Below are 19,065 nucleotides of genomic sequence, written 5' to 3'. Positions count from 1 at the left end.
AGGCCCCTTTTCCTCTTTTCTTTCTCCTTCGCTCTTAATTGCCTGTTAAATAATTTAAATATTTAGGACTAAAGGGCTTCAATTATCCATTAATTTACATTAGTAATTTATATATCAGGCTGAATGGACACACTGTTAGTGTAATGGGTCCCTGTGGACTGGCAGCAAGGGGGCTGCAGTGCATTTTCCTGGAAGCATGGATGTTTCCTTACCCTCCCAGCCTGGATGTCAGGCGTGTGAGAGGCACCCCTGCTGTGGGGTCTGGGGTCCCATCTCCTTGGGATGGAGGTGTTTGTGTTCCAAAAGAGCATTTTTGGGTTTTTTCACTGTGCGTGTAGGGAGTTGGGTGTGTTGTGTGTTGGTGGAAGCATGGAATGGTTGGGATTGGAAGGGACCTGCAAGGGATTTTCCAGCCCCCCGCCACTATCCCAGGGTGCTCCAAGCCCCATCCAAGTGGCCTGGGACACTTCCAGAGATGGGACAGCCTTGGAGCCCCATGTCCCCTGGCCGGTGCCAGCTGGCTCTTCCCCCAGGACGGGGATGGGGCAGCATCTTTTTTCCTGTGTTCAGAAAATGTCTGGGGAGGATTTTGGGGTTTCCAAGTGCTTGTACATGTCTGGTTTGACCCCAACCCAGCAATGGGCTAGCTGGCAGTCCTGGTGACAAGTCATTGCCAGTGGCATTGCCAGTCCAAGCAGGAATCCTCAGGATCCATCCCTGATGGGCTCAGGAATCAGGGGCAGTGTGAAAACCGCCAGTCACTTGTTTTTAAAATTTTAAAAGTTTAGTAGTAATAAAATGGTTATAAAACTAGCAATATAATTAGAGTAATAATAGTTGGAACAATTGAGATTAGGACAATATGAGACAATAAAAACAGAGTTATGAACAGTCCGGGTACCTTTTCTGGGCAAAATAAGCCCGAAAAAGATCCCACATTAACAGAGGATTAACCCTTAATAGCAACAGCCTGTTGCATATTCATACACCTCATCCATGATGCATAAATTCCATTCAAACCCAGGATTCTCTCTGGTCAGTGTCAGCTTCTTCCTCTGCATCCTGACTGAGTCTTCATGGCTGAGCAAGGTGGGAAGAAGTTCATTTCTTCTGATAATGGAGCAATAAATTCTCTTTCTCTGAAAGATTTGGGTGTCCTGTGGATGCTACCTTCCTAAAAGTCCTTTCTTTAAAAAAAAGGTACCTTACAGAGCACAGTTTCTATTTTAACATTATGTTATAACCTAAAACTATATGTAACACACTACTTAAGAGAATGAATACAGCATAACTTTCTAACACAACACATATGACATTCATTTGAATATTTGCGAAAAGCCAATCAGAAAATACACATTTTTCACGGGCTGCAGGGCAGGGCAGAGAGGCCATTCAGGGATCCGGGCAGGAGTAAATGGGAGCCGGGGCTGGCCCGGAGCAGAGGTCACTCAATGACTCCCATTACCCGCAGCGCAGCGCCCGTGGTTAAAGCAATTAGTGCCAATCGTTTATGGAAATGCAGCCGCTGCGGGACAGCCGGGGGAAAAGGACCGGGCTGGTGGGCACCGGGATTTTCCCTGCTTCTTCCATGACGTTCCGTATGGGTGACCTTTTGCCCTTGCTCCCCTGAGAGTTTGTGGATCACCTAGAAGCCCAGGATGCTGTGGTGGGATGCCCGGGATATTATTGTTTACTACTATCAGTTATTGTTTACAGTTAGTTTCTGAAGCCTCTCAGCTTCTCAAGATAAAAATCTTAGCGAAAAGATTTTCATGAAATATTTCAGTGACACCCAGGATGCTGCACAGGGATGCCCAGTGTGGGGTGTCACTCACTCGGGGTCTCTAAATGTGGGTGTGTTTGAGGATCCCCAGTATGAGGGAAGAGATGAGAATCTTGACTCTTATGTTTCAGAAGGCTGATTTATTATTTTATGATACATATTACATTAAAAGAAAATGATATATGAAAACTGTACTAAAAGAAAGAGAGAAAGGAAACATCAGAAAGCTAAAAAAGAATGATAATAAAAAACTGCTGCAGAGGGATGCCCAGTGTCTCTGCCCTCAGAGGTGCCCCTGAGCCCTGCAGGAGCTGTTCCACTGCTGTGCCTGGCATGTCCTGCACCCACCAGAGCCATGCTCGGTGTGTTTGTCACGGAATTCAACATGCCAAACTTCATTTTACTTGGCAGCATTGTGTATTTTGAAGGTCAATTTTTATCAATGCCTTGGGGTCTCAGGGTGTTGGTATCAATAGCGGCAGAGGGAGAGGATGGTGTGGGAGGAAGTGTTGGCTTGTTGCAGCATCAGCAGGGATGCTTCCAGGGGAGTCCCACCCACAGAGGGTGGCACAGACCCCCAAAACTGGGGCATTTCCAGCCTGGTACCCGTGCTGAGACAAAAAGGATGCTTGTGGGAGTTTGGGCCACCCAGGAGTTTAGTTTGGAATGGGTGTGCCAGAGGACAAAAGGAGGAAAGAGAAGCTTGGTGGTGTGGGAGCACAGGCTCTGTCCAGAGAAGAAAAGGTGGAAATTCCCAGTGGTGAGAAAGGAAGAAACCTGTGGCGACACAGGGTCCCGTGGAATTGAAATGCCAGAGAGGGGAGGAGGGTGCCAAACAACACTAGGAAGCTCGTGAAGGCTCCCCACCTCCCTGGAAATGGAGCCTGAGGAGAAAAGGCTTTGTTTTTTGTGGGGCTTTCCTTCCGTGCTCCCCAGAAAAACCCCCAAACCTCATGGTTTTTATCAAACCACAGCTTTTTTCCTCTGCGTTAAAGCAGGTGTGAGGTGCTGGGAGCCCAGCTGGCTGTGGGGTTTAGAGGGAAAGGAATAAAACTAATCAAGGTAATGGCTGAAATCCTTTTGCCACTGGCTGGACACCTCTCTTTGTGCCACAGAGGGGAAGCCACGATGGGCTTGAGGTACCTGCCCCCATCCCACCTGCTCCTGGCTTCAGGGATCAAATCCTAGCCCAGAAAAGGGGATGGCGAAGCCTTGTCATCTGAGCTAGTCTCACTGGTGCTTTGGGGGCTTATTCTTTAATAAGGATATTGCTGAAAGAGGGGGGAGAGAGAGAAAAATCTTAATATTTGACATTCAGCATCAGCAGGGATTATTTTTTTTTCCTTAAATCTTTTTCTATCCCTGTTTCTCCCCCTCCCCCCATTTTTTCTTTCTACTTTCCCCCGCAGTAAAACGAGAAGGGAAGGAAAGGGCACAGAAAGGACAACAAAAAGCAAAATATTTCCAGCCTCCATTTGTGGTGACTGTTTTGTTGTTGTCGGGGCTTTTTTTTTTTATCATGGCAACAAATCTGAAAGATTAAGGGCAACTTTAAAGACTGTTTAATAAAGGGACCTTAATCAGCCTCTCCTGTGATGTTCCTCCCCCAGATGAATTAATGGGGAATTTGAGGCACGGAGTGGACCTTTTCTCTAGTTGTTCTTTTTTGTGATTAAATAATAATATTAATAATAACATGATGATGAAAATGGTTTCAGACCAGGGCAGCGTTGCTGGCAGTGCCTCCCTGGGCTGGGCTGAGGGCGGGAGGTGATGCTGGGCCGGCTCCGGCGGCACAGGGAGCCCCGGGAGCTGCAGCAGAGGGATGCTGCTCCCAGCCCACGCCTGCCACCGAGCGAGCTGCGGGAGAAGAGTGGGAAAAGCGTCGGGAAAAGTAGGGCAGCAGCTGGTGAGGGGCTGCAGGGAGAGAGAGGCTGGCTGGAGGCGGCGGGGAGCGTCCTTCCAGCCAGCCTTGGCTTCCCGCGAGGAGAGAGTGGGTGAGAGAAAGACAAAAAGGATGGGTGGAAAAAAAACCCTCCCAAAACCAAACACAACCCTCCCCCCCAGCTCTCTGTTCCTTTTGTACTGCTCTTCCCTCCTTTGCTGCCTCAACTTTTTGCTTTACCTCGTTCGGCTTCCTCGGGGTGGGACGTGCTCAGCCACCTCCTGGATTTTGGGACTGAAGTGCCACCACCCAGGAGTACCAAACCTTGTGGGCCACTTTGAGAAGGTCTGTCTGGGCTGTCCCCACCTCAGTGGGGTGCTCAGAGGGTGAAAGCTGCTTCCTCCAGCCCGTGGTCCTGTGGGATGTGCGTGCCCAGGGAGGGATGCCTGGTGGGCAGCAGAGCATCCCTCTCTTCCCAAGGAGCACTGGCAGGTTCACAGCCTTTCCCACTGCTGCTGCTGCTGCTGCTGCTGCTGTTTTAAAGTCACTTTTTGTGCCCAAAGTCGCCTCCAGATTTGCACGTTCAGGAGAAAAAAGCAAACCCACCCATTGCAAAACAGCCTCCTGAAAGTTGCACTCTCAAGGGGAACGCTGGGGAATTTACATTTTGAAATATGTATGCAATTTGGGTGAAGGGGAAATCGCTCTCTGTCTGCAAAAGCGTGGACTTTCTTTCTCCTAGAGTTAGCATTTTTCCAAACTGCAGTGCTCAGTTGAACAGGAGACTCTTTTTAAAATTATTTTTTAATTTCCTTCTCTGCGTTTTCCAAGGAGAGCTCGCAGCTTCCAGTTGGAGTTTGCTGCAGTTTGAAGGATAATTAATAATTCTTTGGACTTTCTGGTTTTAACCAGGGCAACAAGTCCCTGTTTGTTCTGTGTTTTCTTCTCCCTTCTCTCTTTTCTTGTTGAAATGATTATTCTTTTCACAACAGGAGCCCAGCACACACCGTACATGTGAATAAACAGCGCGTTACCGCCCTCTCCGCTGCTGGGGCTTTCCTTTCATGGGCCAAAGCAAATAAATAAAAAGTTCATATAATTATTATATCCATTAAAAACAACGCTGTAGCTCAGTAAACAGAACAAACCCGACAAGAGGACCGTGACAATGGAATTAAAATAGCACAAAGGGAAGTGTCTGTGCCCGTAACAAGAACCAGCGCTAGATGAAATTTGGAGATAGTTTTCCAACAAAACTGCTTCCCTGAAGGGAATGTATAAAACAGCACAAAAGAAGCCAGCACAATAGAGTGTAACAGGGATTTGCTGCATAATTCCTTCTCCTTTTTTTCTTCCTTTCTTTCTTTTTTTTTTGATTTGAATTCACTCTGTTTTCCGTGGGTATTTACGGGGATCCGCGCGGCTCACGGCACCGCTAAAAGCAGAAATGAGGAACAATTTACACCAATCTGCCTGTGTCGTGTTGTAAATCCATTTAATGAAAAATGAAGAGATTTTTACCATAAGGGATCTCAGCTGTTTACACTTCTCAGGAGGCTTCTCCTTTGATTATCATAATCATAAAGATAAACAAAAGAGTAGTGGCTCCATGAATACTCCAGTGTAATGCATAACCAACAAGATAAATCTCTCTCTTTCCAGCTCCCAGGATGGGAGGTGCTGCCAGAGCCTGGGTGTTTCTCTCCTTGGGGGATTGGGGATGGTTGGAATTTGGGTTGGACTCTTAGCTGAGGCTGGCAGGAGCACAGGGATGCAGTGGTGGGATGCCAGGATGCTCAGTGGGATGTGTAGGGATGCTGTGGTAGGGTGCCCATGATGCTGAGGTTGGATACCCTATGTGAGGTCACCCTGCCTTGGTTTACCTCTCAGGATGCTTTGCCAAAACCTGACCTGAGGATTTAGCTAAGAAGTTGATATATTTTTATATTTATTTATATAAGTGAGGTAACTTTTGATCAACAAGGCTGTTACATGCAGGAATATCTGTGGGGCTGCTCAGCTCCTCCTGCCCACCCTTTTCTCAGCACAGACTTTGCTTTCTTTTTTCCTTTCCCTGTCCCCATCCAGTCCTGGTTTAATAGAGATATGCAGCCAGGGAGGCCAGCTGCAGGCTCTTCCTTTGGCTGGGAGAGCAGGAATCTGCTTATTTTCTTTTCTTTCTTTCCAAGGGTGTAATTAGGGCTGGCTGGGTGCACCCCCTCATTACCCAGGCTGGGGAGGAATGCTCTCTAATTATCAAGTTTGCCTGTCGCCGGGCAGGAGGGACAGGAGGGACTTGTAAGCCGCTGGGAAATGCCTGTCTGTCCTGGGAAATGCCTGTCTGTCCGTCCCTCTCGGGCTGGGTGGGCTCTGGGAGGAGCTGGAGGCCCTGGGATGGAGGGATGGGGCTGGATGGTGCCAGGTTTGGCACGAAGGGGCTGGAAGAGGGCAGCCAGTGGAGGAAAAGGAGCGAGTTGTCAGGCAGAGATGCTTGGGGGAAAGGTTAAGTGGTTCTTTCCAGGTTTAGTTGTTAATAAGAGTGGTGAGCATGGAGAAGCCAGATGCAGACTGCAGCTGCTTTTCCTGGCTGGTGGGAGCAGGAGGGGATGGGCTGCAGCTTTTGGAGGGGCACAGAGGTAGAACAACACCTTCTGCACCCCCCTGGGCACAGCAGCACCCTGGGGGCTGGGTTTCTGTGCAGCCCCTGCAGAATTACCAAGCTTGGGGACACGAGGGTGGTTACCCCACAAGCACAGCATCCCTGTGACCGTGCTCACAGGGGTCTGAGGATGAGGGAAGAGATGAGGATCTGACTCCATGTTTCAGAAGGCTTGATTTATTATTTTATGATATATATTACATTAAAACTATACTAAAAGAATAGAAGAAAAGGTTTCATCAGAAGGCTAGCTAAGAATAGAAAAGGAATGGAATGATAACAAAGGTTTGTGTGTCGGCTCTGTGTCCGAGCCAGCTGGGCTGTGATTTGCCATTAATTAGAAACAACCACATGAGACCAATCACAGATCCACGTGTTGCATTCCACAGCAGCAGCAGATAACCATTGCTTGCATTTTGTTCCTGAGGCCTCTCAGCTTCTCAGGAGGAAGAATCCTAAGGGAAGGGTTTTCCATAAAAGATGTCTGTGACACATCCTCATGGGTTTTTCAGCTCAAATTCCAGCCTGGAGGTGGGGTAGACTCATGGGATGTTTTGGGTTGGAAGAGACCTTTAGGGATTGTGGGTTTCCAGCCCTCACCATGGGCAGGGACACCTTCCACCATCCCAGGCTGCTCCAAGCCCATCCAGCCTGGCCTGACACTTCCAGGGATCCAGGGGCAGCCACAGCTTCTCCAGGCAACCTGTTCCACCACCCTCACAAGGAAGAACAACTTCCAGAAATTTCCTTCCTTTGACTTTGAACCGGAATGAACCCGGGTGCTGGGTGCCACAGGTTTTCCTGAAGGTTCCACACTCAGCTCTGTGGCTTGTGCTGGCAGCTTGGGGCTGTCCCCTCCCGGGAGGGAGAGGTTAATGAGCCACACTGAGTTAATGAGGCCGGGGCTTACATCAGCCAGCTGCAGCCCTGGGGACCTGTTACATTCCCTGCATCTCACACTCAGCACTTCCCAGCCTGTGCCTGAGCAGTCCCAGGCTGCTGGAGGCACCGGGGTTTGTGGGATCTGTGTGAGGAGGCAGCAGGGAGAGGGCTGGATGTGGGTGCCTTCAGATCTCCCTAAGCCGTGCTCAGTTCCAGCCTGCATCTTGGGTTGTCCTCTGTTGGAATTCAGCACATCCCTCTGGCTCTCCTGGAGTGCCAAGAGCCCTGCCAGGGGGCTCAGAGACCCTGGCACAGACACATGTGACTTTGATTATGACCCATGGAGCAAATTACCAACCGTATATGAAGATCTGAAAGCCATGACAAATTAAGTAGAATGATAGTGAATTTATCACGGAGTGGAAAAGTAGATTTTTGGGGTTTTTGGTATGGGGGTTCAGGGGGCAAGGTGGAGGGATCTGGGCGTGTCCAGCCTTTTTCCTGCTCCTTCCTGGCCTCCATCTTCTGCTGTGATGGTGGCACTCACAGATTGGTTTAGAGTAGAAGCTCACTGTCTAACATAGGTGATAGGTATTGGGAAGGTATGGTAAATAATGTACACATAGTTTTTAGTATAAAAAGATAATACTGCCCTGAGGGCAGGCAGAGTGCCTGGACTGTCGTGCTGAGCAGACCTCAGACCTCGGTAGGGCAGGAGAAAGAATTTTACAGATAAGGAACAATAAACAACCTTGAGACCGAGAACTGAAGAGCTCTGACTCCTTCTGCAACTGCTGGGCTGGGAAAAGAGACTTTCTGAAATATCTCGGGGTCACTGTGAGCAGCCAGAGTCCTGAGAGTCCTCCTTTCTCCCTGCTGTGTCTCCAGTGGGATGTGACCCCTGAGAAGGGACTGGCTTGGTATGGCACTGCTCCACCTCATGGAGACGTTGCCTTTGAAGGTGGCACCTGCTCCTGGCACCTCCTCAGAGATGGGGATGAATGTTTGGGGCCCCCTGTGTGTGTGGGAGGCAGAGCAAGGGTGAGGAGGGGGTGCTTGGGGAAGAGAGGATGGTGTGTGGGGGAGGAAGATGCTCAGGGTGCTTTTAGGAGGGGAAGTTTGGGGGGGTGTCACCACTTTGGGACAGAAAGTTGTCCCAGTGGCAGCCCATGGGAACAGGACGGGCCTGGACTGGTGATGGCAGCTCCCCCTGAGCTCAGGGATGGGCTGGGATGTGGCAGGGCTGCCCTGAGTGAGGCAGGTGTTCTGGAATGGCAGGCAGCCATGCCATGGCTCGAGTGTCACAATGTGCTGGAGTTGAAATGGCAACAGCACTAATCTCTAAAGAAGCCTGTTCTCATTCTCCCTGGAGGCAAGGGAGGGGGGATTTGGGGAGGGGGGCAGCCCCCCTCCAGCCTTCCAGACACCTCCTGGAGCCCAGCTGGTGGCTGGAGCATCCCTCCATCCCTGTCTCAGGAGCCAGAGCCATTCCCATCCCTGCTGGAAGATTGGGAAGGCACATGACTCCTCCTGTGGCGCTGCAGATAAGCTGTCATGTATTTTTTCATCTCTCCAGGAGGATTTTAACCCACCTGGCAGGTTTAACTCTTCCCTGCCAGGCCTTCCCAGGAGCCCTGAGGCACTCAGGGATGTGGGGAGGTGGGGGCAGAAGGGGTTAAGCATCCACAGCCGCCGAGATTTAGCTGGAGAAACACAGGCATCCCAGCCTAATCCCTGCATCCTTCCATCCTTCCCTGCCTGCCTGGGACCGGCAGGAGGGACGGGTGGCCCTGGGTGATGGGCAGCCACTAATGCTCCTGTAATCTTCCAAATATTTGGAGGGATAACAATTGCAGGAGAGAGGATTTTAACGCTTTCCTGGGGAGGTTTGCTCGGCCATTGCTGCAGGGGAAGTTGCTTCCCGGGCTTGCCATCCTCAGTGGCACATGTTTGGGGTGATGGAGGGGGGGTTAAGGCTGGATCCCACCCCGGTGCTGCTCCTTTTAGGGGGGTGAGGTGGGTTTGGGGTCGTGGTTCTTGACAAAGTTGCAAAGGCTGGCGGCAAACATCTGCAAATCACCCCCAGGGAACAGATGCTGCAGATAATCCAGCTCAGCCCCGGCAGATTAAAATGTGTGATGAGGGATGGGGAGAGGAAAAGAAGTGCCTGTTCCCCTCCTCCCTTTTCCTCTCCTTGCTCCTACTGCAGGCTTCAGGATTTGGTCCCGTGGGTTGAGCTGGGAGCTGCCCCCTCTTTTTTGTCTCTGCCTGCCCACAAAGAGCTCCAGGCACCCCAGGACACCGTGCCCCAAAGTCGTGTGAGATTGTGGGATGGTGACAGCCTGGGATTTCCAAAAAAAGCCCCCAGAAGAGATCTGGGAAGCAGGCACCCACCTCCAGCAGGAAGGAGGGAAGCCAGCAGATGGGAACCCCCTGCAGACGTCTGCCAGGGAGATGATTACAGGCAGCGGAGCGCGCTCTCAAATATTTATTAGTTTGTCACTGCTGGGAGTTTTATTGCTGGTGTGATTGCAGGGCGGGAAATCCCGGCTGTGCAGGGCTCCTTTCCTGCTTTCCCATGCAAAAACATCTCTCCTGCCTGATGCTCCTGCGGGTCCCTGCGCCGCAGTGTCACCCGGGTGGCACCTGAGCCGCGGTGGCCTCTGCGGGCGGTGCACTTGCACCGCTGGGACAGTGCCTTTTTCTGGGGTTTGCACTCGTTGCTGGGCACTCAGGGCTCACAGCAGCAGCAGTTGTTCTGCACAAGCAGCGTGTTCCTCCCCCCAGTGTGGATTTTTGGGGGCCCCCATGAGTGCCGGCAGAGGCAGAGGTTTCCCATGCGGCGGGTGGCAGCGGGGATGAAAGGCTGCCGTGATGGCTTGTGATAAATGTGCCCAGCATGCTTCTCCTCCCTTTTCTCATCCGGAGTCCCCCTTGTTACTATGCCTTAATTCTTCCCCAGCGTGTTTAAATAGCAGTGAGCGTTTCATGCTGGAGGAAAACGCCCTGCCCAGCTGCAAATGCTTTTTTCCCAGCTAATTTCTGAATGGAAAAATCACCCTCCCCTTGATTTGCTCCCATCCATGAGTCTGGGGAATCTGTGGGCTTGGGGCTCCATGGCATGGCCCCAGTTGTGAGTCTGCCATGAACAACCCATCATCCTTTCCTCCTGTTAGAGCTGTTTTTTTGGCCTCATATCTTTCTTGGCCAGAAACAAGAGATCCCTCAGCTGTCGTGAGTTTGCAGGATTTTAACCTTCCCAACGTGCTCCTGGCTTAAAAGGTTCAGGTGTTTTGGGTTCAAACCTCAAACCCAGCAGGTTTTTGTAGCCACTAAAAGGAGATGTTGGATCTGGCTGGTGACACCATCCTGTTCCACCTTCATGCCCAAAGTCCACTGTGCACAAGTGGAGAAGAACCTTAAGGACTCAGCATTTATTTGGGCAGAACCCCTCTTAGGGCAGGGTCTGGATGGGATTTTTGGTACCACCAGGAGTGGTTTTTTCCCTGCTAATGTCCTGAATGGAAAAATCACCTTCCCCCTTGATTTGCTCCCATCCATGAGTCTGGGGAATCTGTGGGGTTTGGGCTCAATGGCATTGCCCCAGTTGGGAGTCTGCCATGAAGAACCCATCATCTTTTCCTCCTGTCTCCTGTTAGAGCTGCTATTTTGGCCCCAGATCTTTCCTGGAGAGAAACAAAAGATCTCTCAGTTGTCGTGAGTTTGCAGGGTTTTAACCTTCCCAACATGCTCCTGGCTTAAAAGGTTCAGGTGTTTTGGGTTCAAATCTCAAACCCAGCAGGTTTTTGTAGCCACTAAGAGGAGATGTTGGATCTGGCTGGTGACACCATCCTATTCCATCTTCAAGTCTCTGTGCCCACCCCACCTTCTTTCCCAAAGTCACTGTGCCCACATGGAGAAGAACCTTAAAGACTCAGCATTAATTTGGGCAGAGCCCCTCTTGGAGCAGGGTCTGGATGGGACTTTTGGTGCCACCAGGAGTGCCTCAGCCCCAAGCATTGTTCTGGGGGCCCAGGTGGCTCCACTGCAGCCTTCACCCTTCCCATGCAGACGATCCCAGTGAGTCACAAATCCGGATTTCCATTCCCCTCTGGCCGTGACTCATCCCCTCCCAGCTCCCTGCTCCTCTTGGATGACCTGAAGTCCTGTTCAGCATCACCAGAGTGGTGATGAGGCGGGAGAAAACATATCCTTGCTGCTGGCTGTTGGAGAAGGATCTCTCCTCCTGGCCTGTGGGTTTGGATCAGGGCCATGAGCACTTTGGGGTGTCACCTCCATAGGGGAAGATCCTCCCAAAAACTGGCTCTTGAGGATACCTGTGCCCATTCCCAGCTGCCAAGCCCAGGTCTGACTTTGCCACAGGGATGCAGGGAGCCTCATATCAGGGAGGTTTGCACGCAGGCCTGTGAGTGAAGTTTTGTTGGCTGCCTCTGCTGCCAGTTTGATTATCTCCTGCCAGCCCCCTTTGCCAGGGAATTTAGAGCCATGGCATCAAAGTGGTTTTTGAAATTAACCAAAAAAAAACAACACACAAACAACAGAACAACAACTCAGCGGATGAAAAATTGATTGGCAGATTAAAAAAGGGATGCTTGCTGCTGTGACAGGTGAAAGGCTGCCCAGCAGGAGCAGTGGCATGAGGTGCTCACAGGGATTTTGTTCCCAAGATTTTGTCAGGATGGGGGTCACACACCTTGGCATTCCCTGTCTCCCTGCCTGCCACGGGGCCTGGGAAAATCACAGGTCTGCAAATGAGATGGGGAAGGAAATAACCGGCAGCAGAGAGGTGGGGAAGAGCCAGAGAGAGAGAGAGAGAAATTAGCCCAGAGTTTAATTCATTGTTTCCAAAAGAGCAGTTAATGGATTATGACAAATGTCCTACCGCTCTCCCTTAGTGCTGTGTTAAATGGAAATGGAAAGTCAATTTTCCTAAATGGATTTTAAACGACTGACCTCGTGCTTTTTTTTTTTTTTTCCCCTCACTGATTTTTGCTCAGGAGGAAGCCTGGTCATCTTGTTCTCTTGGTGCATCTGATTATGTTTTTTTTCTCTTCCTCCACCTCCTCCTCCTCACAGCTTGGGATCCTGATTCCCTCCGTGCAGCACCACTGCTTGCCAAGGGTGATGGAGGGAGTGGGCTCCTTTCTTCTCCCTGCCAGCTCTGGAGATGTTATCGTGGGGCTGGGGATATTTACTGTTCTCCTGCACGCTGCAGTGCCTGGAGTTGAGAATCACAGCTCTGGCTGGGGGAAGAGAGGAGGAGGAAAAGCTCATAACTCCTTTGAGTGTAAAGAAAAGCCTCGAGATGTGACCTGACTGCTAGTGAGATTCCCAGGAACAACAGGTTAAGCAGCAGCATCCCTGTGCACCTGTGTGGGGGTTTTTATTACTCCTGTGGTATTTGGGGTTGATCTTAATGGGCTGGAAACAGGTCTCCTGCAGATGATGCTCAGCTTCAGTCAGAGCATCTTCCAAGCTGCTGCTGGGAATGAGGCACCCTGGAGCTCCCACTCCTAAGGGATAACATTCCTTAAGCACAAGAGCACAAGATTTTTCTTGGCCTGGCCTGAGCAGACATGACCTCCAGTTGTTTTTGCATTTAGATGGCTTTTGAAAGCAAACAAGCAGGGATATGGAGCTCCCCAGGGCACAGCCCCACGTTTTCTGGGATACTGGGAATCCTGGTGGCACCTTTGGGTGATGTTCTCTGGAGGTGCCTGTGCTGGAAGCCATTGCTCCCCTGTTGGGTGATGCTGAAATCCAGGTGCTGGCCGGGGGTGAGATCCCAAATGCAGCTCCAGTGAAGGTGTGGATGGCTCAGATTTGTGCTGGGAATATGGTCAGCATTCCCAGGACAAGCCCTGCCAGCATTTTGCTCGGAGCATGCCCATGCATTGCCCAGGGCTGTGAGGAGGAGGTGTGGGCTGGGGGACACCAGCCCCTTTGGAGCCTCTCTGTGTCCCTGTCACCATCCATAGACCTGGGTTTGTTGTGCTTTTCCCTTGCAGTGTCCTCTAGGGAGATCACCCAGCTTTGGGCTGGGAGTGTAGATGGGGCCCAGTACCCAGGTGAAACAGGATTGATCCCGCAGCTCTGGGTTGCTTTCAGAATCACTGGGTTGGAAGAGACCTCCAAGACTGAGTCCAACCCAGCCCCAACACCTCAACTAAACCATGGCACCCAAGGCTTTGTTAAACACGTCCAGGGATGGTGACTCCACCCTGGGCAGACAATTCCAGTACTTTATCACCCTTTTATCAATTATCCCTAATATCCAACCTATATTTCCCTTGGTGCAGCTTGAGTCTGTGCCCTCTGGTTCTGCCAGCTGCCGCTTTACCATTTTTGCTTTCCCGCCCCTCCTCGTGTGCTGTAGCCCCCCGTGGGTGTGCAGGGCAGGGAGGGAGCAGCGTGGAGGGGGCTGTGGGGCAGCTGCTGAGCTCCGTGTGTGCCAACAGGGCTGGAGTACAGCGAAGTGCTGCCCGAGTCGTTCCCGTCGGCGCCGGCCGAGACGCTGCCGCACTTCCTGCGCGAGCCGCAGGACGCCTACATCGTCAAGAACAAGCCCGTGGAGCTCGTGTGCCGCGCCAACCCCGCCACGCAGATCTACTTCAAGTGCAACGGCGAGTGGGTCAACCAGAACGACCACGTCACCAAGGAGAGCCTGGACGAGGTCACCGGTGAGCAAAGCCACCCTCTGCCCTCCTTGTCCTGCTGCTTTCCAAGCTCTTTCCCCTCTTGGCGCATCCACGCTTGTTGAATTTGCAGGTAACCCCGATGAGAGGAGGAATGAGTGACTCTGACTCCATGTTCTGAGAAGGCTAATTGATCATTTTAAGATACTATACTATATAAAAGAAATCCTCCAGGCAGGCCATTGGTGAAAGCACCATTCACAGACTTTCCCAGAAAAATCCTGGGAAGCTGTGGAGAAGCTGTGGTCTTGTATTTGCAGGATTCCCAGATGAAGGAAGGAATGATGAATGTGACTCCATGTTCTTAGAAGGCTAATTTATTATTTTATGATACTCTAACTTATAAAAAATACTATTCTAAATAATGCACAAAGGATATAGACAGAAGGCTACAAGGAATGATAATGAAAACTTGTGACTCTTTCCAGAGTTTTGACACAGCTGGATAGTGGATGGTCATTAAGTCAAAGCAATTCACATGAAACCAACAAAACAATCACCAGTTGGTAAACAATGTCCAAATACATTCCATGTGTGAGCATAACACAGGAGAAGCAAATGAGATAAGAATTGTTTTCCTTTTTCTCTGAGGCTTCTCAGCTTCCCAGGAGAAGAAATCCTGGGTGAAGGTATTTTTCAGAAAATATGACTGTGACATGAGAGGTTTTGACTTTAAAACCAATCAGGTCTTAGATCCACCACTGTTCCTATAAGAACTGTAGATTTCTAATAATAAAGAGTCTTTTCATGCCTTCTGGATAATAAAGTCAATACTAATCATGACCTGATTGGGAGCCTACTACCACACCCCTTCCACAATCAGGCTTGGGGAAGTCACCCTGCCTGATTTCACTCCTACCCTTGTGCAGGACTTGGGGTTCTTACAAGGGATTTTGAAGGCAGCATGTTTAAATCTGATTAAAAAGAAAAAAAAAAAAAAGGGGCTGCTTTTGTACAAAATGCCTAATCAACATGTAGGAGTCATTGCCAGGAGGGGTGGCAAAGGCTGGCAGCTTATGACGGTTCGCAGAGGGATTAAGTGTTTAATGGGTAATGAGAGCAATTGCAGGTAGGATTTGAAATGCCTGTTGATGGCAAATGAGCTCTTTTCTGCCTCAGAGGAGAAATCAGCCTCTGGCTGCCTGGAAAGGGGTGAGAAGGTGGTTTAGGCATTTTAGGGGGATGTTACTCCATGGGGTTGGGCTCTGCAGAGCTGCTCAGTCCATGCCTTGAAACATCCTGGCATGAGAACAAGATGTGTGGGGCTGGATATATCACGTAAAGAAGGATATTTGCTAAAATCGGGATGCTTTAGCTCAGCACCCATCTTTTCTGTGCCAGTTTTGGTACCTGGGGCTGCTCAGGAGTGGAGGAAAGCAGTTACATTTCCACTGTAAGATCTGCCCTCTGCCAATCCCTGCACATGTGGCATCCTGAGGGCTTTGAATCAAGGCAGCCTTTTGAACTGCAGTGGTGCTAGGCTTAGAGGAGAGACTTCACCAGCCCGGAGGAGCCACCAGTATTTTGACAGAATCTCCTCTTGTCCCTGTGTTTTTCCCACCTTGCCCTTCCCTGGTGTCTCTTGCTCTCCACCCTGTAGTAGCCGTGAGCCGGTCTGTGCTGGGGTGCATCCCTGAGCCTGCTCTGGAAAGGGAAGATCCTTTCTCTCCTTTCCTCTGCAGCTTTTTGAGCCTCTCCTCCTCAAGCTGCTTTAGCCATTCATGGGGTGTTTTTGCTCTAGAGGAAAAATATGATGCCCAGACAGGCTGTCCCTTTGCTTCTCTGGAGGCTGACAGGAGCAGGGGACACTGCTTCTCTTTTTTTGGGTACATCTCCACCTCCCAGCTCTTGCAGAGGCCAGATTTGAAACCCTCACCCCTGTGAGGCACAGTCAGTGCTGGTCAGTGACCGAGCAGCCTTTGCCAAGGGGTTTTTCATTTATTTATAACATCTGGCCACACTGGGTGCAGCCAAAGGTCTGTGTGCCCCACACGTGGCACTGGAGGATGCTCGGGGGAAGATCACAGAACCAGGACAAGGAGGGAGCAGTGGAGCTGCCCTGTCACCCTGCTGGCTTTCCAGCACTCACCACCAGGAGCTCCCAGCTCTGGTGGCAACATCTGAGCAGTGTGGTCCAGCCCTGGGTGTGACCCCCCCTTGTTAATTTGTCTAATTGTCTTTTCCTCTAAGTTTCCCATAGTGTGGCAGTCATCTTTTCTGAAAAAATCTCTTGGCCCAGGATTTTTCTCCTGAGAAGCTGAGAAGCCTCAGAGAAAAAGGAAAACAAATTCTTATCTCATTTGCTTCTCTTGTGTTGTGCTCACATGTGGAATGTGTTTGGACATTGTTTAATCCAACAGATGGCTGTTAGGACTCATTTCTCTGGAGCATCCTGTGGGATCCCTTAGTGATGCGCAGTGTGGAAAGAAACACCCCGATTTCATAGACTCAGGGAATGGTTTGGGTTGCAAGAGACCTGAAAGATGATCTAGTCCAACCCCCTGCCATGGGCAAGGACACTCTCCACTAGCCCAGGTCGTTCCAAGCTCCATCCAGCCTGGCCTGGAGCGCTCCCAGGGATGAGGCATCCACCTGTTGCTGTGGGAATTCACTTGCTTTGCTCCAGCATCTCCCTCTCAGCTTCCAGCCTGCTGTGCGCCTGCAGTCTGGGGAGGAAGCAGCACACACCGACCTCCTTCATGCAGGCTTCAAAGGTGGCATTGCTGCTGTCAGGGAGTGAACCAGCAGTGCCTGCAGGTGATGTGGTGCATGCTAAAAGCTGCTGCTGTGGGCATCTCTGCCTGGCAGCCTCCCTAAGGAAAAGGGAGCTGGAACCAAAGTGGTTTAAGGTGGTAAAAAATCTGCATTTGCAGCGCCTGACATTGTTGGGGAAAGCTGCTGGAAAGGGCACAGAGGAGAGCTGGGCACAAAGGCACGGGTTAACATGGTTAGTTTTTAACTGTCCTTGCTTAAAAGCTTGGAAAAAGGGACCTTTAAGAAGAAGAAGGGGGAAAAAAAAAAAAGGGAACTTTTAAGATGACGTGTCTTGAATGAGCCTGGCTCAGTAATGCTCTGACTGCGTCTGATCCAAAACATTTCATGCGGAAGAAAGCAAAAAATAGGCCAAGTCAGAGAGGATCATTCAGCTGGCTGAGGAGGGCTGGGCGGGGAGGGCAGCTCTGTTTGGGTGCCTGGGAGCCCTTAGGAAGTGACTCCTGTGTGCCACAAGCCCTGGCTTCAATTTTGGGAACAGAAGTTGGGCATTTGCAGGATGCTTCCCACCTTTCCAGGGTGCTCATCCCTTCCCAAGATGGATTGGAGCCATATCTGCATTCTGAATCCTTTTAAAATCCCAAAACTGCTTGGCCCAAAAACCTTTGCTTTTGGGGTTTTCTTGTTGTGGTTCTTTCTTTTTTTTTTTTTTTTTTTTTTTGTTCCTCCTGAATAGTGACAAAATAAATTGTATTTCCTTGTCAGCTCTTCTGCAGGAAGGTGGCAGGGAGACAGTAATTGCTCCTCACAGCACTGGGAGTGAGCTGTAACAAAATTACAGCTGGGGAGCGTGTGGCTCTCGATCACTGAAATTTAGGCCTTTTTAAAATAGAAACTGAAAAAAAAAAATAATATGGGCAGGTATTGCTTAAAATAAGGAAAATAAAGCCCAAGTCCCTCCTGCCCTTGGTGGTGATCATTGGTGCTCCTGCAGTGCAGGGGAACATGTCCTGGTTGTGGTGGTGTCACCTTTGCCATGGCCAGGCTGATTTCTTCAAGGTTTTATTTGTCTTGTTATATTTGTATTTGTCTTGTTATATTTGTATTTGTCTTGTTATATTTGTATTTGGCACAGACAGGGGAGGTTTCTCCCCACAACAAAGCATCCTTCAAACCCTGGTGGGTGGGAAGGGGTGCTTGGATGTTGGGATATTGGGAAGATGTGGGAGGGAGCTGGTGGAGGACAGTGATGCCCTGAGAAATGGTGAAGAGATTCTGGTCCTGGGGGGAAAAAAGAGGCACTTCCACGTGATCCATGGCCCTGGCTTCATCCCAAACCATCCTTCAGAGGTAACAGTCACCCTGGTTTGTGAGGTGCCAAGCCCAGAGGAGAAGGCTCCAACCCTCTGTCCTCCAGCTTTGCACATGATTGAGAGACACAATGCGCCGCTGTACAACTCTAGATTCTAGAGAAAATGTGGGAATTCCACAACTAATATCCACAACAGTGGGTATTAGGTGCAAACTTCAGAAATTTAAAGGGCCTGATGTAAGAAACCTAGAAAAATCAGTGGATGAGGCATGGAGAGTAAATAGTGATAGAGAGGAAGCATATAAGCAGGATATGAAGAAATTTATGGCAGTAGTAAGGGCAGAGAAAGTAGTAGGAAGACAAAATTGGTGCAACCAGGGAGGTCCATCCGGACTGGGCAAAGATCAATGTGCATTGTGTACAGAGTTTGGGCACTGGAAAAATGAATGTCTCAAATGGAGGAGGGACAAGGGAAGAAGGATGGTGTCAAAGAGGATTGAAGGGGACCGGGAGATCCTACCCCAGAGAATCTCCTGGTTATAACAATGGGACTGGGGCAAGAAGGAAAGAGGGTGAAATTTTTAGTTGATACACAATCAACATACTCAGTATTGAATAAAACCCTGGTGCCCATAGGAAAGTGTTGGAACTCAGCACATCCCTCTGGGTGTCCAGAGTTGCTGGGACCCCTGTCGGGGGGCTCAGAGACCTTGGCACACAGCCCAGAACACCTGTGGGTTTGATTGTGACCCGTGGAGCAAATTACCAACCTGAAAGCCACAGAACTTTAAATAGTGTAATAATAAGGTTATCACTAGGTGAAAAGGTAGATTTTGGGATTTTTAAAATAGGGGTTTTGGGGACAAGATGGAGGGACTTGGGCGTGTCCAGCCTTTCTTCTTCTTCTTCTCTACCTCCATCTTCTGCTGTGATGTTGGCACTTTGGGATTGGTTTAGAATAGAAATCTAACATACGTGATAGGTATTGGAAGTAATTGTAAACATGTTATACATAGTTTGTAGTATAAATAGATAACACCACCCGGGGGGCAGGCAGAGTGCCTCTGTCTGTCCTGCTGAATGGACCTCGGCTGGACAGGAGAAAAATTTTTATAG

At 50.0% G+C, this 19,065-nt stretch overlaps 1 protein-coding gene across 1 annotated transcript in view; it reads left to right on the top strand.

Annotated features, from left to right (window-relative positions):
- Positions 1–19,065, top strand: part of UNC5B (unc-5 netrin receptor B) — a 60,103-nt gene that overhangs the window by 25,497 nt on the left and 15,541 nt on the right. Inside the window, exon 2 of the mRNA XM_059477484.1 lies at positions 13,689–13,910. Within this exon, the coding sequence (XP_059333467.1) occupies positions 13,689–13,910 (222 nt within the window). The remainder of the gene's footprint in view (positions 1–13,688; positions 13,911–19,065) is intronic.

Source organism: Ammospiza nelsoni, chromosome 8, assembly GCF_027579445.1.
Source record: "Ammospiza nelsoni isolate bAmmNel1 chromosome 8, bAmmNel1.pri, whole genome shotgun sequence".
NCBI lineage: Eukaryota > Metazoa > Chordata > Aves > Passeriformes > Passerellidae > Ammospiza > Ammospiza nelsoni.
The sequence above is the reverse complement of the archived record's forward strand: the minus strand, read 5'-3'. Positions and strand labels throughout refer to the sequence as shown.